At 46.9% G+C, this 27,097-nt stretch overlaps 1 protein-coding gene across 2 annotated transcripts in view; it reads right to left on the minus strand.

Moving 5' to 3' along the window:
* PIGK (phosphatidylinositol glycan anchor biosynthesis class K) overlaps nucleotides 1-27,097 on the minus strand; it is a 123,869-nt gene that overhangs the window by 47,175 nt on the left and 49,597 nt on the right. For both annotated transcript variants that reach the window (XM_069738305.1, XM_069738304.1), the window contains exon 10: nucleotides 23,454-23,532. In XM_069738305.1, coding sequence (XP_069594406.1) covers nucleotides 23,454-23,532 — 79 coding nt within the window. The remainder of the gene's footprint in view (nucleotides 1-23,453; nucleotides 23,533-27,097) is intronic.

The following is a 27,097-nucleotide window of genomic DNA, read 5'->3' on the forward strand; positions in this document are numbered from 1 at the left end:
CCCGGAGATTTATCTATTTTAATCTTATTTAGCCGGTTTCGCACCTATTCTTGGGTTAGATTGGTGACCCTTAATATAGGGTTTTCATTGTTTCTTGGGATTTCACCTAGCATTTCATTTTCCACCGTGAATACCGTGGAGAAGAAGGTGTTTAATATGTTAGCTTTTTCCTCGTCATCTACAACCATTCTTTCCTCACTATTTTTTAAGGGGCCTACATTTTCAGTTTTTATTCTTTTACTATTGATATAGTTGAAGAACAGTTTGGGATTAGTTTTACTCTCCTTAGCAATGTGCTTCTCTGTTTCCTTTTTGGCAGCTTTAATTAGTTTTTTAGATAAAGTATTTTTCTCCCTATAGTTTTTTAGAGCTTCAATGGTGCCATCCTGCTTTAGTAGTGCAAATGCTTTCTTTTTACTGTTAATTGCCTGTCTGACTTCTTTGTTTAGCCACATTGGGTTTTTCCTATTTCTAGTCCTTTTATTCCCACAAGGTATAAACCGCTTACACTGCCTATTTAGGATGTTCTTAAACATTTCCCATTTATTATCTGTATTCTCATTTCTGAGGATATTGTCCCAGTCTACCAGATTAAGGGCATCTCTAAGCTGGTCAAACTTTGCCTTCCTAAAGTTCAGTGTTTTTGTGACTCCCTGACAAGTCCCCCTAGTGAAAGACAGGTGAAACTGTACAATATTGTGGTCGCTATTTCCTAGATGCCCAACCACCTGCAGATTTGTTATTCTGTCAGGTCTATTAGATAGTATTAGGTCTAAAAGTGCTGCTCCTCTGGTTGGATTCTGCACCAATTGTGAAAGATAATTTTTCTTGGTTATTAGCAGAAACCTGTTGCCTTTATGGGTTTCACAGGTTTCTGTTTCCCAGTTAATATCCGGGTAGTTAAAGTCCCCCATAACCAGGACCTCATTATGGGGGACATTGTGAATATTGTTTTTTTTTTGGTTTGTTTAGAAGCATCTAGGGCCGATACCTACAATTTTTAAAAGGATCAAAGTTCTCCTTTAAGAGAAGACGACTTGAGTTTTCCTGAATTCCTTTTTACAGTCTATCTGACATTTGTTTGAGGAGCCGCGTGCTCTTTAATGAACTGATCACATCTCCAGGCCCGAGCGAAGAGCGCAGATTGCAAATACATTTTTAAATTATAAAATCAATTTTTTGTCTTCAGAAGAAAAAAAAAACCACAACTGAATCAACAGAAGAGCTTCGCTCTCTCTCCAGAACGGGGGAATTGTAGTTAGATCGATATTACTGAATTACTAACATTAAAAAACAAATAAGGGAAAGTTCCCCCGGTGAGCGGAGAACAGCGGCGCAGCACAAACCAGATCTAATTTCTTTGCACATATCAAAAGGAGAAACATTTTTAGCATAAATTGAAGTCTTAGAACACGACGCGAGCGCCGCACCGTAATTACTATATATTATATTCCGGCAGCAGGTTTATTCGACAGGACAGAAATCGACCTTCATTTTAATTAGAGCGAGTTTACTGCGTGAAGGGGAGGGGGCCAAAATCAAATTTACTCATTAAACAGGTCTCCGTCAGATCTCCGGATTTTATCAATATTTACTTTTCTCATAAAACGGCAATTCTGGGGCATCGGTTCCTCTGTTATTCCTCCTGGAAGTCAAGAAAAAAAGTCAGCACTTGCCGGACAATGGCTAAGAGGGTAGTGCCGTTCTCTACTGATAAGACCAATAGTCGTAGCACTTTTGGAATAGGAATAGTGCCACATTTTTCTGTAAATATGAAAACTAATGTATGGTATCAGCGATATCAGTGGCATCTGTTCCTCACCCCCGTCGTTCAGCAGCTTTGTTGCCGCTTTAGTGCATACTAAAAAAAAGGCGTCTGCAGCCGCAGCATCTCTATGAATGTGAATGATGACATGCACTAAAGTGGGGGAAGGATGGGGCATCAAGAACAATATGTCTGATCACAGCACCCAGCATAGCAGCCACATCACAGAAAACTAGTGCATTCACTAATTCAGAAAAACTACGCACGTACACATCCCAAACATTCCCGCCTGTACTAAAGTAACACACAGAACTTTGTGCAAAGACAGTATAAATAGTCAGCATCATAGTACAAGTGAGAAGAAACTCAGAATAACAAACTATTTTTCTCCATCTATGAGCCACTTCTATCACTATCATCTCCTAAACTCAGCATTTACAGCTCCTTACTAAATCTCCGGAGAGGGGAGGGGATGGAGAAAAGTAAGAGAAAACGCACAGACAGTGCCGCTTTAAAGTAATGGTATATTTCACCCCAGTCCTAGATTGATCACTACATTTCTCAGCAGTGCTATACAATTTCCTCCATGCTGGTGCTTTCTAGTAAGTAAGTGTTTTATGTCACTTGAGTGCTGTATTCACAGCAACACTGCTTAATACTGTTGTATAAAGTCCTCCATGTGGCTTATGAATGAGCTACATAGAGACAGGACAGCAGGAATCCCTCATGCCTGTGTGTGCTGTGTATAGGAGGCATCATCATGGCTGTGACCATCCACTAACTTGAAGACAACTGAAAATTATGATGTCTGCAGAATACATGTCACATAAGGGGCAGATAGTGTAATCCTTCATGTGGATACACGACAGCTTTTTCTGAAAAGTAAAGGAATGGGCAGGTTCCCTTGTAAGTGGTGGTCTCATAGGTGTCCACATATGAGGGTCACAGAGGGGGTCCCGGCTTGCAGGGACGCTGTGGCACACCTAGCATGTATATGTTTTACATGAGTGGTTGGATGTGATCCTACATTAGCCGGCAGCGGCCTCTGTAGGAGGCAGACATGGTGATAACCGCTGTTTGCTAAATTAGACAAGTCGGCCCCTTAAGAGCGACACTCCCTTTAAGTTTATGTAACCTTAAAAGTTTCATTTTATAGTGCAGAATATTTAATAATCTGGTGCCTATTAGACCCTACTGATGCCAGATTAAAGGAATATTACTATATTTGGTCACTGTGTGGGAAATACACAGGAAGAAGAATATTTTTAGGCATCAAAGCCTGGAATAAACTCTCCCAGGTCCCGGTGTACATAATTAGGCTCATGTAGAGCCATCGCCTAAAGGCCTACAATACACTTCAGCGTAAAACGTGACAAATATGCAGTGTACAAAGCGTCAAGAGGATGCCCAAGGGGTTAACAGCAGGAGGCTGAGAGATTAATCATCCCATAGCAGGAACACACAGCCCCATGTACAGCGGTGCTGGAGAACAAGGACGCGCTGCTGGAGAATACGGATGTCATGCTGGAGAACAAGGACGCGCTGCTGGAGAATACGGATGTCATGCTGGAGAACAAGGACGCGCTGCTGGAAAACAAGGACGCGCTGCTGGAGAACACGGACGCGCTGCTGGAGAACACGGACGCGCTGCTGGAGAACACGGACGCGCTGCTGGAGAACACGGACGCGCTGCTGGAGAACAAGGACGCGCTGCTGGAGAACAAGGACGCGCTGCTGGAGAACAAGGACGCGCTGCTGGAGAATACGGATGTCATGCTGGAGAACAAGGACGCGCTGCTGGAGAATACGGATGTCATGCTGGAGAACAAGGACGCGCTGCTGGAGAATACGGATGTCATGCTGGAGAACAAGGACGCGCTGCTGGAAAACAAGGACGCGCTGCTGGAGAACACGGACGCGCTGCTGGAGAACACGGACGCGCTGCTGGAGAACACGGACGCGCTGCTGGAGAACAAGGACGCGCTGCTGGAGAACAAGGACGCGCTGCTGGAGAACAAGGACGCGCTGCTGGAGAACAAGGACGCGCTGCTGGAGAATACGGATGTCATGCTGGAGAACACGGACGCGCTGCTGGAGAACACGGACGCGCTGCTGGAGAACAAGGACGCGCTGCTGGAGAATACGGACGCGCTGCTGGAGAACAAGGATGCGCTGCTGGAGAATAAGGACGCGCTGCTGGAGAACACGGACGCGCTGCTGGAGAACAAGGACGCGCTGCTGGAGAACAAGGACACGCTGCTGGAGAATACGGACGCGCTGCTGGAGAACAAGGACGCGCTGCTGGAGAACAAGGACGCGCTGCTGGAGAACAAGGACGCGCTGCTGGAGAACAAGGACGCGCTGCTGGAGAACAAGGACGCGCTGCTGGAGAACAAGGACGCGCTGCTGGAGAACACGGACGCGCTGCTGGAGAACACGGACGCGCTGCTGGAGAACACGGACGCGCTGCTGGAGAACAAGGACGCGCTGCTGGAGAACAAGGACGCGCTGCTGGAGAACAAGGACGCGCTGCTGGAGAATACGGATGTCATGCTGGAGAACACGGACGCGCTGCTGGAGAACACGGACGCGCTGCTGGAGAACAAGGATGTGCTGCTGCACTGCTCACTCCAATGTATGGAGCATTGATCCAAGTCCCCTTATATAGTGCTGTCTTCTGATGCACGGCTCCGCAATGTATTATGTGCATGTAGCGATGTATCAGCCGCCACCACCTTAATCTTGTACGGAGATATATCCCACGCTGGCGGGATCTTACTGATTATGCCAAAAAGTGCTGCTCCTGCAGAATTATTATTATTATTATTATTGTGAAATATTTATGTGCTGGGACCCGGGGAGCAAACAGGAATCACAGGACTCAATGTATCAAAGTTTAATGTTCATTATTCCAAGTTTACTTTAAGATTTTGTGAAAAAGGATTCCTCAACATCTGTACTAGGCATCGCAGAGGGGCCTAAAAAAAGAAAAAATTGTGATTGGGGGCCACATCCCCCCACTAATTGTAGCAGCAAGGTGAACAGAACTTGAAAAGTAAAAAGATTGTGTCTCTTGAACACAGTATGCAACGTTGTCACAGTGCAGGGAGAACGCACGCGGCGAAAACAGAGCTGGGCGAAAGCAAGCGGCAACGTCACAGTGCAGGGAGAAAGCACGCTGCAACGTCACAGTGCAGGGAGAAAGCACGCGGCGAAATCACAGTGCAGGGAGAAAGCAAGCGGCAACGTCACAGTGCAGGGAGAAAGCACGCGGCGAAATCACAGTGCAGGGAGAAAGCACGCGGCGAAATCACAGTGCAGGGAGAAAGCAAGCGGCAACGTCACAGTGCAGGGAGAAAGCACGCGGCGAAATCGCAGTGCAGGGAGAACGCACGCGGCGAAATCACAGTGCAGGGAGAACGCACGCGGCGAAATCACAGTGCAGGGAGAAAGCAAGCGGCAACGTCACAGTGCAGGGAGAAAGCACGCGGCGAAATCACAGTGCAGGGAGAACGCACGCGGCGAAATCACAGTGCAGGGAGAACGCACGCGGCAACGTCACAGTGCAGGGAGAAAGCACGCGGCGAAATCACAGTGCAGGGAGAACGCACGCGGCGAAATCACAGTGCAGGGAGAACGCACGCGGCAACGTCACAGTGCAGGGAGAAAGCACGCGGCAACGTCACAGTGCAGGGAGAAAGCACGCGGCAACGTCACAGTGCAGGGAGAAAGCACGCGGCGAAATCACAGTGCAGGGAGAACGCACGCGGCGAAATCACAGTGCAGGGAGAAAGCAAGCGGCAACGTCACAGTGCAGGGAGAAAGCACGCGGCGAAATCACAGTGCAGGGAGAACGCACGCGGCGAAATCACAGTGCAGGGAGAACGCACGCGGCAACGTCACAGTGCAGGGAGAAAGCACGCGGCGAAATCACAGTGCAGGGAGAAAGCACTTGTTGTGTTCCTATGCAGTTGGCGGCAAGCAAAACAATGCATCCACATACATCCGCATGTCCTGTGTACCCAATGTTAAAGATAGGTACGCAGGACACATGCAGAAGTATGCAGAAGTAGGCGGAGCATAGGCAGGGCTTAACAGAGGACGTACGCAGCCCTCCGCAAGGCAAATGTGAACTTAGCCTAAGTGATTAATACTTTGCAGTTAGTAAACTACAGCAGCACTTTGACAAGTGACACATCCCTGAATTCTGAGCTTCAGCCTCTATCTCCTGCTGTCCTCAGATTACATAGTAAAACCTGCTGACAGATTCCTCTTAAGACATCGACATCTGACCTCTATCAAATGCAGCTGATAATATATGTAACAAGTGTCTTCGTCTCTCCGCTTGTATTCAGATGCCGGCTGTGTGGACGCGCTGTCATCCGGTGACGGGTGGATCCTCGGGAACGTTCTCCGGGCCATCAGAACAGATGAATGTTCCTATAAGAAGCTTTATAAGTAACATTTAACACGGTGGAAACTCCAGATAATCAGCAGTGAAATGTCAAGTGCACCCGAGAAGCCGGTAAACGCTGCTACCTGCATAATGTGGAGGCCGCGGGAGGCACCAAGGACCTGACTCCACATCTCCTGAGCGGGTGGATAAATATTTGGGCAGATAAAACATAACTAACTCTATCCTTCCTGATTCCTGACCCCGGGACACCAGGACCCGACATTTTCTTGCAGCACAACACGTTAGGAGCAGATAAGATCTGTGCAAATCAAAAGTCAATTAAAAAGCCTCCATCTACACGCTGATCGGAGGCAGGATCTGCAATCTCCGGCCTGTGGAGCAGCAGTAATTAAAAACTAGGCTCAGATAACGATGTCGTGCGCATTAAAGGGCCGGCGACCGCGCAACACCCGTCACCCCGTACCGAGGAGAAGACGACAGCAGCACTTAGGGAGGGTTCACTGCCTGGGTTTCCTTTAGTGAAAGTTGTGAATTTCAAGAGTCCACTACTAATATATAAGAGTTTGTAGCAAATATTCTCTATATAATTCATAGGCGAGCGCAGGTTTACAATAAAATAAAGAATAAAAAGTCACCTTCACCTGTTAAAGTCCTGGACAATCCCTTTAAATCTACAGCAGATAAATAAAATTCACATCAACCTCGCGCACAATTTCTCCATCGAATTGCATCAGATTTTCTGTGGAACATTTCTGCTGCAGGTCCAATAGACACAGACTCATGGGGAATCACGATCTGACGGATATAAGTAGTGACCAGATTTGACCAATCTCATCCACCATTATTTGCCAGAACTGGAGCCGATTCTCACCGCTGGTTTTAACAATTTCACTGTAGAACGGGAGAAATCTGCAAAGAAGATTAAAGCAAATTCTAGGGCGGATTCAGCGGGAAGGTGGCGCCCAATATGGCGGAAACATTTTACCACCGGTGTTACAATCGATTAATAAATACTGCGGATTGTGAATGTGCCCGAGCAGATCTGTGCAGACGCCACGTGACGCGTAGCTCACCTACTGATGCAGATGGCAGCGGGTTTGGACAACCCCTTTAAGGCAGCCTATTGATTTCAATGACAACGCTGGCATCTTTAACGTCTTTATGGTTACACGCTGGGGCCTTCTGTACAAACCATAGAGCCCCGTTGTGGCGTCTGCATTGTTGGCGATACGTGCTGCGGAGGAGCAGCGCCGGAGCTGCACAGTTCTCTCTTTTGCAGAGGGCGAAGTTCGGACCCATGTCCGCAGCATAAAGCGACGCGCTGCCAATCTCCAGCTCGCTCCTGTGTCTCAGCTGCGGATTTTTTTGCCTGAGATTTCCTATAATCTCATTCTCTAGGCTGCAGATAAAAAGCAGCGAAAACTTTTCTGTACTTTTGCACTGAATGAACTTAGCCTTAAAAAAAAAAAAAAAAAAAAAAAAAAAAATGAACATGTCGGCGGTTTGAAGACATAAGCACTTTATGAAGGTCTCTGCTGGGATAAATAACCTTCCCTCTAATGGAGGACATTTGCATGCGAACGCTTTCTCCGCTCTCGGCAGGTTAAGCACTCGGCGTTTACGGCCACATTTGCTGCTCAGGAGACCGGAGACGCCTGCTCTCCGCTGATTACGGGAGCGCGCGTGTTCGGCTGATGCGCTGCCTCTAAGCTGGCGGCGTAGATGGACCTGTGCGCGGCCGCCGGAAACGCTGCTAGAGAGCAAGACTTAATCCTGGACGCCATATTAACGTCACCTTGTGAAGAGGAGTAAGGCTGTGTGCACACGTTGCAGATTTACCTGTGGAATTTTCTGTGCAGATTCTGAATTTCTTGGCAGAAAACGCAGGTCAGAATCTGCTCCTAAAAAAACCCTCAAATATTCCGCTGCGCCCCAAGAGCGCTCACAAAACATCATCCATCATGTTCAGATCAGAAAACAGATGTCAGAAACAAAAGCTCATTAATTAAGGAACATTAATTACACAAATAACGCCGCCGCACATCAAAGAGCCAGAAAAAGGAAGATCCAGGATCACCTGCTGCTCGGAGCGCATTAGAAATGACGTCCAACTGTACAGGAACAAACCGCTGGGTAGAAAAGGTTTCCGGCCTCTGTGCAGGGAGGGAGGTGAGCTGTGACCAGCACCCATTACCTTCAATGGAAGACTGTGTGCATGCTCTGTAACATGCATTTAGGTCTCTGAGCAGGGAGGGGGAAGGTGAGCTGTGACGAGAACCTACTACCTTCAATGGAAGGCTATTGTGTGCATGTTCTGTAACATGCACTTAGGTCTCTGAGCAGGGAGGGAGGAAGGTGAGCTGTGATCAGCACCCACTACCTTCAATGGAAGACTATTGTGTGCATGTTCTTTAACATGCAATTGGGTCTCTGAGCAGGGAGGGAGGAAGGTGAGCTCTGACCAGCACCCATTACCTTCAATGGAAGACTGTGTGTGCATGCTCTGTAACATGCACTTGGGTCTCTGAGCAGGGAGGGAGGGAGGGAGGAAGGTGAGCTGTGACCAGCACCTACTACCTTCAATGGAAGACTGTGTGTGCATGCTCTGTAACATGCACTTGGGTCTCCGAGCAGGGAGGGAGGGAGGGAGGAAGGTGAGCTGTGACCAGCACCCATTACCTTCAATGGAAGACTGTGTGTGCATGCTCTGTAACATGCACTTGGGTCTCCGAGCAGGGAGGGAGGGAGGAAGGTGAGCTGTGACCAGCACCTACTACCTTCAATGGAAGACCGTGTGCGCATGCTCTGTAACATGCACTTGGGTATCTGAGCAGGGAGGGAGGAAGGTGACCATCATCATTATCCCCCACTGGAGTGTGTTGTGAGCATGCTCTGTGATCTGTGCAGATTTCATTGCACAAGGAGGGGAGATGAGCTGTGATTGGCTATGATCTTCAGTTGCACTGTATTGTGGGCATGCCCTGATCTGTGCAAATGTGATTGTGCAGGGAGGTGGAGCGGGTGTGCTGTGATCACTGCCTATTATCCTCTATTGGAGCGTGTTGTGGGCATGATCTGTGCACAGGTATATGGGCAGAGAAGAGGAGGAGATTCTTTTTGTAATGCTGTGATCCTTTGTTGTCTGCATCCAGTTCTTATTTTTTTTAGGTGATGTCTGGCTCCATGAGATGAAAATTAAACTTCGGTCTTTGCTTCCAGTATATACTGCACAAGCTAAACAGTGATATGGACAGAACAGCCTGTAGTGAGGGCTCAGGGACGGAAACTGACTTTTTTTTTTTAAATATCAAGACAATAAAAGTATAAAAAAAAATTCTAAAAAAAAAAAGAATCTATAATATCAACTATTATTGTTAAACTTATTTATTTTTATCTATTTTTTTAAAGGTGGGCATCTCACAGACACATCCTGTAAGGACAGGAATCCCAAGGCGTCTGTGGAATATTCCCCTGTCGGGGGCACCGGATCCCCACTAACCAGCAGTGCCGAACTTCTTATGACCCAGTCTCTTTAGAAATAACAAGTGTACATGTTTGCCCCTTGAAAGTGCGGATGACATCTCCATAATGCGGACACCCAGCGGTGTGAGTGCGCGGCTCTTGACACTTGTTTTATCGCGTTCTGCGGCAGAAATAGACATTAATTACAGTGTTCTCCGGGACACGACCATTTTAGAACGTGCGACTCGTGGAGGCAAAATTGAAAAATTAACATAATAGGCTTTTGACACTTTCCTGCTTAAGCAAAAATTAATTCTATCTCCCAATTTCGGTGCAAAGTCTTTCTAATTTCTCTAATCTGAAGTCCCCGTGGGAGGGAGCGCGATGCTTTCAAGCAGCTCTTCCTTTTTTTTTTTAATTATGTGCTTTATTTGATGGAAGACGGAATCACTAAGCCTCCCTTTGTGCTTCTTTCAGGCGTCCTCACTGGAAATATAAGTTAATTTAAAGCAAATGAAGTTTTTAGACAGAATATATTATGTTACATAAAAGGATAGCATTTGTACAGAAACTATTTTTCTTTCATGCACCTTCCCTGGTTCGTCGTCCCAGAGACGTTTTTTTTTCTGGAAACGTCAGCGCTTACGGCTCAGTTGGGACGAGACGGTTCTAGATGCAAAAGGGGTGAAACATTGTGTCAGCGCATTGAGGAGCAACGGACCGACGTCTGCAGCATCGGCTGATCGTGCTCGTCGGCCGCAGCGTTTCTCTTACCACATTACACACGGGGACGCTGTATCTGCGGACGAACGCTGTAAGTTTAGCGGAGTGTCACCGATCAGTAAGGATTACCAGATGAGTGTGCAGCATTCACACAAACGCACTCCCGATAGTTCAGTCACAAGACGCACGGTGGGGCAGTGATACGTATGAGAAAATACGGTTATTTTTAATAGTACATAAGACTGCTTTCCCAGCGCACACGTGATCACGAAATCAGCGTTACCATAAGCTTAGTATTAATGTCTCTTCTAAAGAGGGGGTGCGCTAGCATATTCTACAAGGGCTGTTCAGGAGCGCATCGCTCCTCGTCCTCCCAGCTTCCTCCTTGCTGGGGGGCAGCACGCTCCTGAATGATTGACAGGACCCGTGGTATGGTTGTGCTGTAGGTCTGAACTGTGCGCACACCCATGCCACAAGCCTCATGCTTTTCCTCTGTAACATGGGAGCAGGGCAGGGATCACTGGAGCCACCAAGATCCCGCCAGATTCAGAGGAGCACTTCTAGGCTGTATGGCAAACAGCTTCTAAGTGCCGCCCTTTAGCATGGGAGACCGGCCACTGCTGATAGACTGCAGAGGTGGCCAGGAACTGAGGCAACGAGCACTAAACTAAAGGATTCAAAATCCCTCTGTTCTTTAGAACAAATATAATTTCTAATAAGAGGTAAATATATAAGCATTTTGCTTTCTGTTTTTTTTTTTCTTCTTATAAGCAATTTTACCCATTTAGGATTATGAAGGAAGCACAGCCCGGCAATGAAGCCAGGACAGGTGAGCAATGCTCAATGAGTGTAGGAGCAGATGGAACCTGCTGCCGAGGAAGAAGAAAGCAGAGTCCAGCTCTGGAGCCAGGACAGGAGAGCAATGCCAACAAGCGTAGGAGCTGATGGAACCTGCTGCCGAGGAAGAAGAAAGAGTCCAGCTCTGGAGCCAGGACAGGAGAGCAATGCCAACAAGCGTAGGAGCTGATGGAACCTGCTGCCGAGGAAGAAGAAAGAGTCCAGCTCTGGAGCCAGGACAGGAGAGCAATGCTCAATGAGTGTAGGAGCAGATGGAACCTGCTGCCGAGGAAGAAGAAAGCAGGGTCCAGCTCTGGAGCCAGGACAGGAGAGCAATGCCAACAAGCGTAGGAGCTGATGGAACCTGCTGCCGAGGAAGAAGAAAGAGTCCAGCTCTGGAGCCAGGACAGGAGAGCAATGCTCAATGAGCGTAGGAGCAGATGGAACCTGCTGCCGAGGAACGAGAAAGAGTCCAGCTCTGGAGCCAGGACAGGAGAGCAATGCTCAATGAGTGTAGGAGCAGATGGAACCTGCTGCCGAGGAAGAAGAAAGCAGGGTCCAGCTCTGGAGCCAGGACAGGAGAGCAATGATCAATGAGTGTAGGAGCAGATGGAACCTGCTGCCGAGGAAGAAGAAAGAGTCCAGCTCTGGAGCCAGGACAGGAGAGCAATGCTCAATGAGTGTAGGAGCAGATGGAACCTGCTGCCGAGGAAGAAGAAAGCATGGTCCAGCTCTGGAGCCAGGACAGGAGAGCAATGCCAACAAGCGTAGGAGCTGATGGAACCTGCTGCCGAGGAAGAAGAAAGAGTCCAGCTCTGGAGCCAGGACAGGAGAGCAATGCTCAATGAGCGTAGGAGCAGATGGAACCTGCTGCCGAGGAAGAAGAAAGCATGGTCCAGCTCTGGAGCCAGGACAGGTGAGCAATGATCAATGAGTGTAGGAGCTGATGGAACCTGCTGCCGAGGAAGAAGAAAGCATGGTCCAGCTCTGGAGCCAGGACAGGTGAGCAATGATCAATGAGTGTAGGAGCAGATGGAACCTGCTGCCGAGGAAGAAGAAAGCAGGGTCCAGCTCTGGAGCCAGGACAGGTGAGCAATGATCAATGAGTGTAGGAGCTGATGGAACCTGCTGCAGAGGAAGAAGAAAGAGTCCAGCTCTGGAGCCAGGACAGGAGAGCAATGCCAACGAGCGTAGGAGCTGATGGAACCTGCTGCCGAGGAAGAAGAAAGCATGGTCCAGCTATGGAGCCAGGACAGGTGAGCAATACGCAACAAGCGTAGGAGCTGATGGAACGTGTGGGCAGGGAAGGAGGACACAGCCCGGCAATGAAGCTAGGACAGGTGAGCAATGCCCAATGAGCATAGGAGCAGATGGAACCTGCTGCCGAGGAAGAAGAAAGCAGAGTCCAGCTATGGAGCCAGGACAGGATAGCAATGCCAACAAGCGTAGGAGCAGATGGAACGTGCTGCCGAGGAAGAAGGAAGCAGGGTCCAGCTCTGGAGCCAGGACAGGAGAGGAATGCCAACGAGCGTAGGAGCTGATGGAACATGTCGGCAGGGAAGGAGGAAGCAGAAGTCCAGCGATGGAGACAGGAGAGGCGAGCAACGGCCAACAAGCGTAGGAGCAGACAGAATCTGCAGGTGAGGAAGGAGAGCACAGCAATAGAGCTGGGACATATGAGCACTGCCCAGCGAGCATAGGAGCAGATGGAACTTACCACCTAGAAAGGAGGAAAGAATGAAGAGCCCTGTGCTAGCGCCACGACATGTAAGTAAACGCCTACATTTCTACAACAGCTCCTGAATACCTAGAAAAGCTGTAACTGGGCCCAGTCCACTCTGGCCAAGGTGTGAGGTTTCCAATGTAGGATCAGGAAATGTCTGCAGCAGAAGCGGTAATTGCAGCTGTAGTTGTTGTCGCCAAACTTTCCCAGAAACAGACATGCGAATACCATTATTCAAATGTAGCAAAAGAAAGGCTTTCCCCCCCCAACTCTTTGAAGAAGTCAAGTCTATATTAGCATATGTTGTTGCTGCAGTCACTTTATCTCTGCACGGCGCAGGTTTTGTAAGTCACCAGTGCAGGATTGTAAGTGAGAGCAGCGTAATGAAGCACGCGGTTATTAGTTCATTACGCTAAATATACGGCTTTGACATTTCATGCGAGCGACACATGGAAAGGTTACCCGACGTTTTCCTCTTCGTGGTGATGGCTTCTGGGGAACCGTTCCGTGAAGATCCTATTTACTTATTCCTGGCTACCCGCAAACTATTTCATCGCTCGCACTTGTTGGGAGCGTATCGACTCCATGCCTCCAACACGGTGTAATTCATTTAGTCGGAGTCCGGCGAAGAGACAGAATTGTTAATGTGTCATTTACAGCTCTGAGACATGGAGGACGGGGCCGGGGACACAAGAAACACTCCATGTCTGAAATCACAGGTAAATGACAAAAATAAAGTGTCTGCTAAGGGGGAACTCTGCGGTCGAAAACGTCATATTTCCAAATGAAATTCAAGTAAATGTATCCATCACTCGCATTACTCATCTTCTACGGGTTCCAGGATTCAGGGGATTTTCTCCTCCGCTCACGGCTGAAGGTAAATTCTGAACATTACAGAATCATGGCTGCTACAACAACAGCGCCTCCCCAGTCTGCAGGCTGTGTGTGGTACTGCTAAACAGTGGTACATGTGGACGCGACCTATCAGGGAACAAGGACTTCTACTCCTGCCTCTTCCTCTCCAGAAATAGGCGACAACTGAAAACGACAGACTGCAGTAAACAGAGCAGTTTCCCTTTAGGTACGTGTCCCTTTAATTAGAACACAAAGCTAAAAAAAAAAAAAAAAACACATAGAACAAAATGAGGCATTATCCACCAGTAAACAATCCGTCCTGCCATAGCCAGAAATTGTCCAAGGGTAGATCGAACTATCCTCAATGACAATGAATATCCAAAGGGCATCCAGCCCGACTGCAGCTCCTGATAAGTCCCATTATCTCTGCTCATCAAGCGCAGCACATTGGCCCACGGCCACCAATGAAGTTAATTAACCTAATTCCCCAACCTTTCCCTGCATCTACTAAAGAACCAAAAAAGCTCAAAGGGAAAGTCTGAAAGTGGAGACTGCAGTAATACTGAGATTATGGGGCAGATACGACATCACAAGCGACACACATGACCGCGGCGCAGAGCGACCCATGTAACACCAGAACCGCTCCGACAGCCAATCACATCCGGAATGACCCGAGGAATGGATACAATGTCCACGATGACTGACGAGGGTTAGTGCAAATGTCCGAGGAGCAAGATCACCCTTAATAGGCATCTTAGACACATATTATTACACAAAACTGATCTTTATCAACAGTAACTTCTATTACATCCTGTATTATACTCCAGAGCTGCACTCACTATTCTGCTGGTGCAGTCACTGTGTACATACATTACATTACTGATCCCGAGTTACATCCTGTATTATACTCCAGAGCTGCACTCACTATTCTGCTGGTGCAGTCACTGTGTACATACATTACATTACTGATCCTGAGTTACATCCTGTATTATACTCCAGAGCTGCACTCACTATTCTGCTGGTGCAGTCACTGTGTACATACATTACTGATCCTGAGTTACATCCTGTATTATACTCCAGAGCTGCACTCACTATTCTGCTGGTGCAGTCACTGTGTACATACATTACTGATCCTGAGTTACATCCTGTATTATACTCCAGAGCTGCACTCACTATTCTGCTGGTGCAGTCACTGTGTACATACATTACATTACTGATCCCGAGTTACATCCTGTATTATACTCCAGAGCTGCACTCACTATTCTGCTGGTGCAGTCACTGTGTACATACATTACTGATCCTGAGTTACATCCTGTATTATACTCCAGAGCTGCACTCACTATTCTGCTGGTGCAGTCACTGTGTACATACATTACATTACTGATCCTGAGTTACATCCTGTATTATACTCAAGAGCTGCACTCACTATTCTGCTGGTGCAGTCACTGTGTACATACATTACATTACTGATCCTGAGTTACATCCTGTATTATACCCCAGAGCTGCACTCCCTATTCTGCTGGTGCAGTCACTGTGTACATACATTACTGATCCTGAGTTACCTCCTGTATTATACTCCAGAGCTGCACTCACTATTCTGCTGGTGCAGTCACTGTGTACATACATTACTGATCCTGAGTTACCTCCTGTATTATACTCCAGAGCTGCACTCACTATTCTGCTGGTGCAGTCACTGTGTACATACATTACATTGCTGATCCTGAGTTACCTCCTTTACCTCCTATATTATACCCCAGAGCTGCACTCCCTATTCTGCTGGTGCAGTCACTGTGTACATACGTTACATTACTGATCCGGAGTTACATCCTGTATTATACTCCAGAGCTGCACTCACTATTCTGCTGGTGCAGTCACTGTGTACATACATTACATTACTGATCATGTGCTGATACTGGGTTACATCCATAACTGCCGTGACACTACAACTCCCAGCACACCCTGCCAGCCGCAGGCTCTCTGCCTTCCATATAAAGCAGCTGGTGTTATTCCCCCGGTATCAGAGTTGGGCCATCAGTAAATCACTGCAGAACAATGGCCGTGGTGTGATGTTCCCTCCCGTGACCGTTTCATATTTATTCCTGCTATTTGCTGCACTGTGGTGGGCTCGTATATCACGCCATATCTCTCCTAGGTGTGAGGTGCCCACTCCTGGCATTAATACAAGTTGACTCTGTTCTGCCTTTAAATCACATTTTTCTATGGTGATCGCACGGATGACTTATTGTGCCGCTCTCCGCTCTCCATAAATCACAAGAATTGCTCAAAAGCTGCTTAAATAGGGAACGGGACAATTTGTGCTGCACGGAAGAGACTGGAGATTGCAATAACGATATATTTATGTCCTGTACAAAAGCCTTGTATTACAATGAGCGCGACAGCATCAGACAAAGGGCGGAAAGTGTTGTATCAGTCATTGCACAGGAGGAGGAGGTGAGCTGTGACATCACCTATTGTGAATGGTGGATCCTGTGTTATCTACTGTATATAGAGGTGTTATCAGTCATTGTACAGGAGGAGGTGAGCTGTGACATCACCTATTGTAAATGGAGGATCCTGTGTTATCTACTGTATATAGAGGTGTTATCAGTCATTGTACAGGAGGAGGAGGTGAGCTGTGTCATCACCTATTGTGAATGGTGGATCCTGTGTTATCTACTGTATATAGAGGTGTTATCAGTCATTGTACAGGAGGGGGAGGAGGAGAGCTGTGACATCACCTATTGTGAATAGTGAATCCTGTTATCTACTGTATATAGAGGTGTTATCAGTCATTGTACAGGAGGAGGATGAGGTGTGCTGTGACATCATCTATTATGAATGGTGGATCCTGTGTTATCTACTGTATATAGAGGAGTTATCAGTCATTGTACAGGAGGAAGAGGTGAGCTGTGATTTCCACCTACTGTGAATGGTGGATCCTGTGTTATCTACTGTATATAGAGGTGTTATCAGTCATTGCACAGGAGGAGGAGGTGAGCTGTGATATCCACCTATTGTGAATGGTGGATCCTGTGTTAACACCTCTATATACAGTAGATATCAGTCACTGTACAGGAGGAGGAGGTGAGCTGTGACATAACCTATTGTGAATGGTGGATCCTGTGTTATCTACTGTATATAGACGTGTTATCAGTCATTGTACAGGTGGAGGAGGTGAGCTGTGACATCACCTATTTTGAATGGTGGATCCTGTGTTATCTACTGTATATAGAGGTGTCCTCAGTCATTGTACAGGAGAAGGAGGAGGAGGTGAGCTGTGACATCACCTATTTTGAATGGTGGATCCTGTGTTATCTACTGTATAAAGAGGTGTTATCAGTCATTGTACAGGAGGGAGGTGAGCTGTGACATCACCTATTGTGAATGGTGATCCTGTCTTATCTACTGTACATAGAGGTGTTATCAGTCATTGTACAGGAGGAGGAGGAGGAGGTGAGCTGTGACATCACCTATTTTGAATGGTGGATCCTGTGTTATCTACTGTATAAAGAGGTGTTATCAGTCATTGTACAGGAGGGAGGTGAGCTGTGACATCACCTATTGTGAATGGTGATCCTGTCTTATCTACTGTATATAGAGGTGTTATCAGTCATTGTACAGGAGGAGGAGGTGAGCTGTATCATCACCTATTGTGAATGGTGGATCCTGTGTTATCTACTGTATATAGAGGTGTTATCAGTCATTGTACAGGAGGAGGAGGTGAGCTGTGTCATCACCTATTGTGAATGCTGGATCCTGTGTTATCTACTGCAGTGTTTTTCAACCAGTGTGCCGCGACACATGGTCGGGTGTGCCGCGGGGGAACGGGAGTCAGCTGTTCTCTGTGCCGACTGTCAAGCTGACAGCCGGCACAGAGAAGCTGCAGCGCGCCGGCTCCCGGAGATCAATTGTACTCGCAGACATCTACCAGCCGCGAGTACAATTGAGGCTCTGACCGCTGGGTCAGAGCGACGCCAGCAGCGTGATCAAGTCATGTGATCACGCTGCTGACGTCACTATCCGGCACAGGAGAAAGAAGAGACTTGGTGGTAAGTGCTCCTGTGCTGTGGAGCTGAAGACACCGAAGATTCAGCGTGGGGTGGGTTTATGGGGAGTATGTGGGGGGATTTATTAAGTGTGTGGGGGGATTTATTAAGTGTGTGGGGGGATTTATTAAGTGTGTGGGGGGATTTATTAAGTGTGTGGGGGGATTTATTAAGTGTGTGGGGGGATTTATTAAGTGTGTGGGGGGATTTATTAAGTGTGTGGGGGGATTTATTAAGTGTGTGGGGGGATTTATTAAGTGTGGGGGGGGATTTATTAAGTGTGGGGGGATATTTATTCAGTGTGGGGGGATATTTATTCAGTGTGGGGGGGGATTTATTAAGTGTGGGGGGGGAATTATTCAGTGTGGGGGGGGGATTTATTCAGTGTGGGGGGGGAATTATTCAGTGTGGGGGGGGATTTATTCAGTGTGTGGGGGGGATTTATTCAGTGTGGGGGGATTTATTCAGTGTGGGGGGGGATTATTCAGTGTGGGGGGGGATTTATTCAGTGTGGGGGGGAATTATTCAGTGTGGGGGGGGATTTATTCAGTGTGGGGGGGGGAATTATTCAGTGTGGGGGGGGGAATTATTCAGTGTGTGGGGGGGATTTATTCAGTGTGGGGGGGGATTTATTCAGTGAGTGGGGGGATTTATTCAGTGAGTGGGGGGATTTATTCAGTGTGTGGGGGGGATTTATTCAGTGTGTGGGGGGGATTTATTCAGTGTGTGGGGGGATTTATTCAGTGTGTGGGGGGGATTTATTCAGTGTGTGGGGGGATTTATTCAGTGAGTGGGGGGATTTATTCAGTGTGTGGGGGGATTTATTCAGTGTGTGGGGGGGATTTATTCAGTGTGTGGGGGGGATTTATTCAGTGAGTGGGGGGATTTATTCAGTGTGTGGGGGGATTTATTCAGTGTGTACGTGGGGGGGGGGGGCTGGAATTTATTTAGCATGTGTGGGGCAGGGTGCATTTATTCTGTGTGGAAGGGGATGGATTTATTCTATCGGAAGGGCAGTGGATATATTCTGTGGGGGTGAGTGGGGAGATGGGGGTGGACACAGTAGCGAGGGGAAAAATGTGTGCTGACAGTACTGGGAGCAACGGTGATGGGATGTGTGAGGACAGTATGGGGAGTCGGGGGAATGTGTGAGGAGGAAATATGGAGAGAGCAAAGGGGTATGTTAGCGGGGGGGGATGTACAGGAGGAGGCTATTAGAAATGTGTGCAGACAGTATGGGGGGATGAAAGTGTGAGTGGACACATAATAGATACTGAGTAGTGTGAGGGTAACAGCCAGGAGGAGACAGTATGCCAAGTAGGAGGAGTGTAATGAAGGGGCACAGTAGAGAGACTGGGCTCTCTATGAGGGACACAGTATGAGAAGGCAGTGTGAAGTATGGAAAAGAGAGAGAGGGCAGTGTGGATGGCATGTACCATAAGAGGGACAGTGAGGGTCATATTATGTGCTGGGAATAAAGTGAGGGGCAATTATTTACTCAGGGGCTCAGCCTAGGGCAGATATTGTTATTCCGGAGCATTATAATAACACTGCTGTCTTTAAGGGTGTTGTGTCGGGATGTGCTGCAGAAGACAGGAGAAGATGGAAGTCTGCAGAAACGAGCTCTGCCGGTGGATGAGAAGAGTCATCATGGCATCTGGACGAGGTGAAGATGAAAAGAAAGAGGCGACTCCACAAACAACGTCATCTATCAGGTACCTGGATGTAAATGTGGTTTTTTTGTGATACTAATTCTCATTTTTATTTGTTAGGAACATTAAAGGGGATGTCCAAGGTTGTGATGAGTCTGCAGTCCTACTATGTGACTGCAGACTTCTGAATTCTCACAGTGCGCACTGCTATCATAATTCTCTGATGTTGGCGATTTACATACATGCGGTCACGTGCTGACTAGACATGTGTGGCCTCATTCAATGAAAATGAATTGACTGAGGCCGGACACGTCTAGTTAGAATGTGGCCAGAAGTATCCAAATCACATACTTGTGCTGTCATGACCGTCCACTCTGGCCACCGGCAAGGGAGAATCCTGAAAGTGTGCAGTGCTTGCGCTGTGAGAATTCAGAAGCCTGCAGTCACATAGAATGACTGCAGACTTTCATCTCAAACCTGGACGCACCATTTTGTGCCATTTTGGTTGGTGGTGTGCCTCGGGATTTTTTTAAGTATAAAAAGTGTGCCGCGGCTCAAAAAAGGTTGAAAATCACTGATCTACTGTATATAGAGGTGTTATCAGTCATTGTACAGGAGGAGGAGGTGGTGAGCTGGAGTGGGCTACAGGACGGCCAAGAACAAGAGGACTTGGGTCCTGCCAGTGCTGCTGCTGCCGTTCCTTCATCCTCATCAGATGAGGAGTTTGATTTTGACAAGTATTTGGACGACATGGAGCAGGCAAAGCGTTCCTGCAGGGAAAAAGATTCCACTCCCATAGAAAACAGATTGACCATATTTCAGCAACATGTTTCACTTGCTCTCAAAGAAGTAGAAGAGTTCAATCAAAACTGACTGTGCACGAGGCGATTCCTCTACACCCTGAAATTGTTAGAGATGTCGCCCATGTGGTCACTGCTTTACCACAAACCTAAGTTAGTGTAGAGAGGTCGTTCTCCAGCCTTAAAATCATTAGGTCAGATGTGAGGTCATGTATGGAGGAGGATCTGATGGAGGCGATACGATTTCTCAGAACAAATTCATAGACTGCACAAATGTTATTTAGTACGTTTTTGTTGAAAACTTTTTTTTAACACTTACTGCAGAGTGTGTAATAAATTGTAAATATGAAGGTTTTTTGTTCTAAAGTTGTATTCCAATAAATATATTGTATGTTCTATCTAAATGGCTTGATTATTGTATCATAATAATGATTAAAAGCCTGATGTTACCATTTTACCACAGTAAATTAAACATGAGACATGTATGAGGGAGTCGGAGTCATGGAAATTGAGGAGTCGGAGTTGGAGATTTAACCTTACCGACCCCACAGCCCTTGCCATGAACAACACATCCATTAGCCATCTACAGTCTTCCATTCTACTGGATCCGGCAAGAAAAAAACCCCTGATTATTATAAACTAGATGGTGTCCGGATTCTAAATCATCGGGTATTCTAGAATATGTATGTATATAGCAGCCACATAGTATATAGCACAGGCCACGACATATTGTAAAATACCCGATGCGTTAATACAGGCCACGCAGTATATAACACAGGCCAAACAGTATATAACACAGGCCAAAAAAGTATATAACACAGGCCAAAAAAGTATATAACACAGGCCAAACAGTATATAACACAGGCCAAACAGTATATAACACAGGCCAAACAGTATATAACACAGGCCAAACAGTATATAACACAGGCCAAACAGTATATAACACAGGCCAAACAGTATATAACACAGGCCAAACAGTATATAACACAGGCCAAACAGTATATAACACAGGCCAAACAGTATATAACACAGGCCAAACAGTATATAACACAGGCCAAACAGTATATAACACAGGCCAAACAGTATATAACACAGGCCAAACAGTATATAACACAGGCCAAACAGTATATAACACAGGCCAAACAGTATATAACACAGGCCAAACAGTATATAACACAGGCCAAACAGTATATAACACAGGCCAAACAGTATATAACACAGGCCAAACAGTATATAACACAGGCCAAACAGTATATAACACAGGCCAAACAGTATATAACACAGGCCAAACAGTATATAACACAGGCCAAACAGTATATAACACAGCCCAAACAGTATATAACACAGGCCAAACAGTATATAACACAGGCCAAACAGTATATAACATTGCCCACAGAACAACAATGTTAAAGAAATGCATCCAGCAGAGATGAGTTTTTGAAAAACGGACTAAAAAGTTGTGTCGGCAAAACTTTTTTGCCAACAGATTGCTGCTGGATCTGTTCTAACAGATCATTACTGGACATGTGAGCATAGCCTTATACGAGTCAGAGTGAAAATAGAAAAAATTACAGGATTTTTTTTTTTAATATAGACAGCAATGTGGGGAAAAAAAAAGTTAAATATAGCGCTCCATCGTATAAAAGTCTGGAGAGGATCCTACGCTTTACAGGTAATATACAAAGAGCTTAAATAACACAAGAAAGATACACATGATACATCAGTAGAACAAAAAGTTCTGTACATGCCACAGCGGTTGCTATGGAAATGGGATTAAATGAAGCGATATCTGGCGAGATGTATCTCCAACAAAAATGACAAGTTTAGCTCGTGTAGAACAGGATATTTCACTGCTCGTCGCTGTACAGTCCGGGCTCTGAAGCCGCCAACAAAGGAACAAGAACTGGAAACCGTTATACGGCCCAGATGTGCTAGAAGCGTCCGCATACATGGAGTGTGCACGGAGGAGGACGACACGTCAGGAGGCAGACAGGTCGGGTCATACACTAATCACATTATGGGATGTCAGGAGGCAGACAGGTCGGGTCATACACTGATCACATTATGGGATGTCAGGAGGCAGACAGGTCGGGTCATACACTGAGCACATTATGGGATGTCAGGAGGCAGACAGGTCGGGTCATACACTGATCACATTATGGGATGTCAGGAAGCAGACAGGTGGGGTCATACACTGAGCACATTATGGGATGTCAGGAGGCAGACAGGTCGGGTCATACACTGAGCACATTATGGGATGTCAGGAGGCAGACAGGTCGGGTCATACACTGAGCACATTATGGGATGTCAGGAGGCAGACAGGTCGGGTCATACACTGATCACATTATGGGATGTCAGGAGGCAGACAGGTGGGGTCATACACTGATCACATTATGGGATGTCAGGAGGCAGACAGGTGGGGTCATACACTGAGCACATTATGGGATGTCAGGAGGCAGACAGGTCGGGTCATACACTGAGCACATTATGGGATGTCAGGAGACAGAGACAGGTGGGGTCACACACTGATCACATTATGGGATGTCAGGAGACAGACAGGTGGGGTCACACACTGATCACATTATGGGATGTCAGGAGACACAGGTGGGGTCATACACTGATCACATTATGGGATGTCAGCATACATACAGACAGGTGGGGTCACACACTGATCACATTATGGGATGTCAGCATACATACAGACAGGTGGGGTCACACACTGATCACATTACGGAATGTCAGGAGACAGACAGGTCGGGTCATACACTGAGCACATTATGGGATGTCAGGAGACAGACAGGTCGGGTCATACACTGATCACATTATGGCATGTCAGGAGACAGAGACAGGTGGGGTCACACACTGATCAGGGGCCATGATTATGTTCCTTCCTTTGATTTTCGGGGCGATTGTTCCTACTGCCTGAGTTGATCAATGATTCTCATTTCCATTGACCGGTGATTATGAATTACACATTATCAATCCGGAAAGTTTATTTTTTAACTTGAATTTTTTGGGCATCAAAATCCAATGTGGGATTTTTATGTTCCTTGAATACGTTTTCGGAGTTGTGCACTTCGTATCCAAGATATAAAAACTGTGAATAAAATTTACGGACCAGAAACTGGGAAAAGCGATTTCCAAATGCAGATTGGCGGACAATGAAGTCTTACCTGGTGTATAATGTCGGCCACGGACAGTTGGTTGGCGTATGCCACCAGCTCGGTCATCGCAGACTCCACGGGGAAATCTCTGTAATAAAAAGAAAAGACAGAAATAAAACCGTGAAACTTAAGGCACAGGACAAGTTGCGTTAAACAGGGTGGTCCGGTCACGTCTGCAGCAGCGTCACAGCCTGGCCAAGCAGCACCTGGGCTTATCTGTCACCGCGTCCCCTTTAAGGGTAAATTCACAAACCCATCTGTTGCAGTAATTTCTGTCGTTGCTCTATTCATCTGCACTGGGTTTACAAAAAACTATGTAACTGCTGCAGAAATGACCCCATTCAGATGAATACAAAAGATCTTCAGTCGCAGAACTTAATTCATCTGCCATGTGTGAATAGTCCCTAAATAATAAAATAGTCACAGTGCCATCCGGAATACTCAGCCTTTATTCCTTCCTACAATACGATCCGCTAAAAGCAGCAAATAAAACACTAAAAATAGAATATAAAACACTCGACTGCTGGTGTCCACGGATTAACAATTAGCAGCCGGCGAGCGTGCGGTCACTACACACGACACGCTCCCCCGCGAGGCTCGAACATGGCCGTGGGCATTTCACAAGTCACTAAGTAACAGCTGGTTATTGGGAACAATGTCACAAGTCATCAACGCTGCAAAGAAGCTGCAACAACAGTATAAGAAACAATATAAAAATACATCACAATAATAACAATATCCACGGCAGCATTCTGGTATATAACAGTAGTAAGAGGGGATGTATGCACAGCACAGGATATACTATATACAACACAGGGCATACAACGTATACAGGGATCTCCCCCTAGTGGTGGCTGCAGACAGGATCTTATCATGTATCTCTGTATACAGGGAGCTCCCCCTAGTGGTGGCTACAGACAGGATCTTATCATGTGTCTCTGTATACAGGGAGCTCCCCCTAGTGGTGGCTGCAGACAGGATCTTATCATGTATCTCTGTATACAGGGAGCTCCCCCTAGTGGTGACTGCAGACAGGATCTTGTGTATCTCTGTATACAGGGAGCTCCCCCTAGTGGTGGCTACAGACAGGATCTTATGTATCTGTATACAGGGAGCTCCCCCTAGTGGTGGCTGCAGACAGGATCTTATCATGTATCTCTGTATACAGGGAGCTCCCCCTAGTGGTGACTGCAGACAGGATCTTATGTATCTCTGTATACAGGGAGCTCCCCCTAGTGGTGGCTGCAGACAGGATCTTATCATGTATCTCTGTATACAGGGAGCTCCCCCTAGTGGTGACTGCAGACAGGTTCTTATCATGTATCTCTGTATACAGGGAGCTCCCCCTAGTGGTGGCTGCAGACAGGATCTTATGTATCTCTGTATACAGGGAGCTCCCCCTAGTGGTGACTGCAGACAGGATCTTGTGTATCTCTGTATACAGGGAGCTCCCCCTAGTGGTGGCTACAGACAGGATCTTATGTATCTGTATACAGGGAGCTCCCCCTAGTGGTGGCTGCAGACAGGATCTTATCATGTATCTCTGTATACAGGGAGCTCCCCCTAGTGGTGACTGCAGACAGGATCTTATGTATCTCTGTATACAGGGAGCTCCCCCTAGTGGTGGCTGCAGACAGGATCTTATCATGTATCTCTGTATACAGGGAGCTCCCCCTAGTGGTGACTGCAGACAGGTTCTTATCATGTATCTCTGTATACAGGGAGCTCCCCCTAGTGGTGGCTGCAGACAGGATCTTATGTATCTCTGTATACAGGGATCTCCCCCTAGTGATGGCTGCAGACAGGATCTTATCATGTATCTCTGTATACAGGGAGCTCCCCCTAGTGGTGGCTGCAGACAGGATCTTATGTATCTCTGTATACAGGGAGCTCCCCCTAGTGGTGGCTGCAGACAGGATCTTATCATGTATCTCTGTATACAGGGAGCTCCCCCTAGTGGTGGCTGCAGACAGAATATTATCATGTATCTCTGTATACAGGGAGCTCCCCCTAGTGGTGGCTGCAGATAGGATCTTACCATGTATCTCTGTATACAGGGAGCTCCCCCTAGTGGTGGCTGCAGACAGGATCTTATCATGTATCTCTGTATACAGGGAGCTCCCCATAGTGGTGGCTGCAGACAGAATATTATCATGTATCTCTGTATACAGGGAGCTCCCCCTAGTGGTGGCTGCAGATAGGATCTTACCATGTATCTCTGTATACAGGGAGCTCCCCCTAGTGGTGGCTGCAAACAGGATCTTATCATGTATCTCTGTATACAGGGAGCTCCCCCTAGTGGTGACTGCAGACAGGATCTTATGTATATCTGCACACAGGGAGCTCCCCCTAGTGGTGGCTGCAGACAGGATCTTATGTATATCTGTATACAGGGAGCTCCCCCTAGTGGTGGCTGCAGACAGGAGCTTATTTTGTTAATCTAATATAATTAGTATACCACGTTAGTGCATTTCTGTTTTTGGAGGGTTGGAAGGATAAAGGAGACTGTGTGACAGGCTGAATTACTGCAAGTAGACACTTAATCGTCTGTAGGCGAAGCTCAGGAACCTGACACCTGGATTTTCAACAACTCAATCCATAGTGAAGTAGTTTATCATCGCAGACACTTGAACACTCCAGAAAACACAAGTATCCCCCAAGAATCAATTTATCCAGTGATATATCCGCCAAGGTTCAGCTTATCCTATAGGCACCCGGCTCGCGTTCTGTTTGCTCTCGCGTCTGTGCATGGAGCCTAATTAAAACCAGACATATTCACATAAACAGCCTCATTAAATCGTGTGCTTGAAAGCAAACCACGTCAATAAAAGTGAATAAATTCATCCCTTATGGTTTATTAGAAGAGCAGCAGACAGGGGGGCACATTCATACAGCTACAATTTATTACCGCCGTATGGGCCACGGGGTTTTATGCTGATTTTGTTCTATTTTACGTGAACACTAATTTAAATGTTCTGAAGTGCAATTGTGTAACTTTTGGAAGGACCAGGATAGTTAATGTCAAACTCATACATGGAAGTAATTCAAGAGCTTCTATAGAATGGAAATATTAGGGTCAAGGATTGCTGAGGGGACATACTGGGGCAGCAATGTACCGGTCAGACTTAGGCATGCATGCGATTTAGAGCCAGGGTCCAGAGGAGGCTTGGACCACGTTCCATCACACTGTCCCAGTGTTTACCTGCAGTCACCACTAGGGGGAGCTCACTACATAAGGATTTGTGCCATTGAGATCAGCACTAGCTGTACAGATCCTCTTAGCTCCCCCTAGTGGTGACCAAAAGCTGCCAGAATGGCGTCATGTGAAAGCATCTGTAACCAAAACGATTCAATTAAGCTCAAATTATCAAGCGTTCAAAGTACCACATCTTTTCCCAGTATCATATGGCAGGGGATATACAATAAGTTTGTCGGCCAGTCCTGCTATAATCAGAAGGTTTGGACAACGTTTCTCAATATGGTGAACGTTCGTGCACCTTCCGCAGCTGTCAGACAAATGCTTGTGACCTCCACATACACATGAACGCTTGGTAAAGGCAAACGTGCATGTGTTTTCAGTGGGTAGAGGGAAAGAGCCTCTGCCAGGCAGCTGTTGGCAGCTTTTCATTCTTATTGGGGTTAGAAACTACTGG

The sequence above is a fragment of the Ranitomeya imitator genome, chromosome 8, assembly GCF_032444005.1.
Source record: "Ranitomeya imitator isolate aRanImi1 chromosome 8, aRanImi1.pri, whole genome shotgun sequence".
NCBI lineage: Eukaryota > Metazoa > Chordata > Amphibia > Anura > Dendrobatidae > Ranitomeya > Ranitomeya imitator.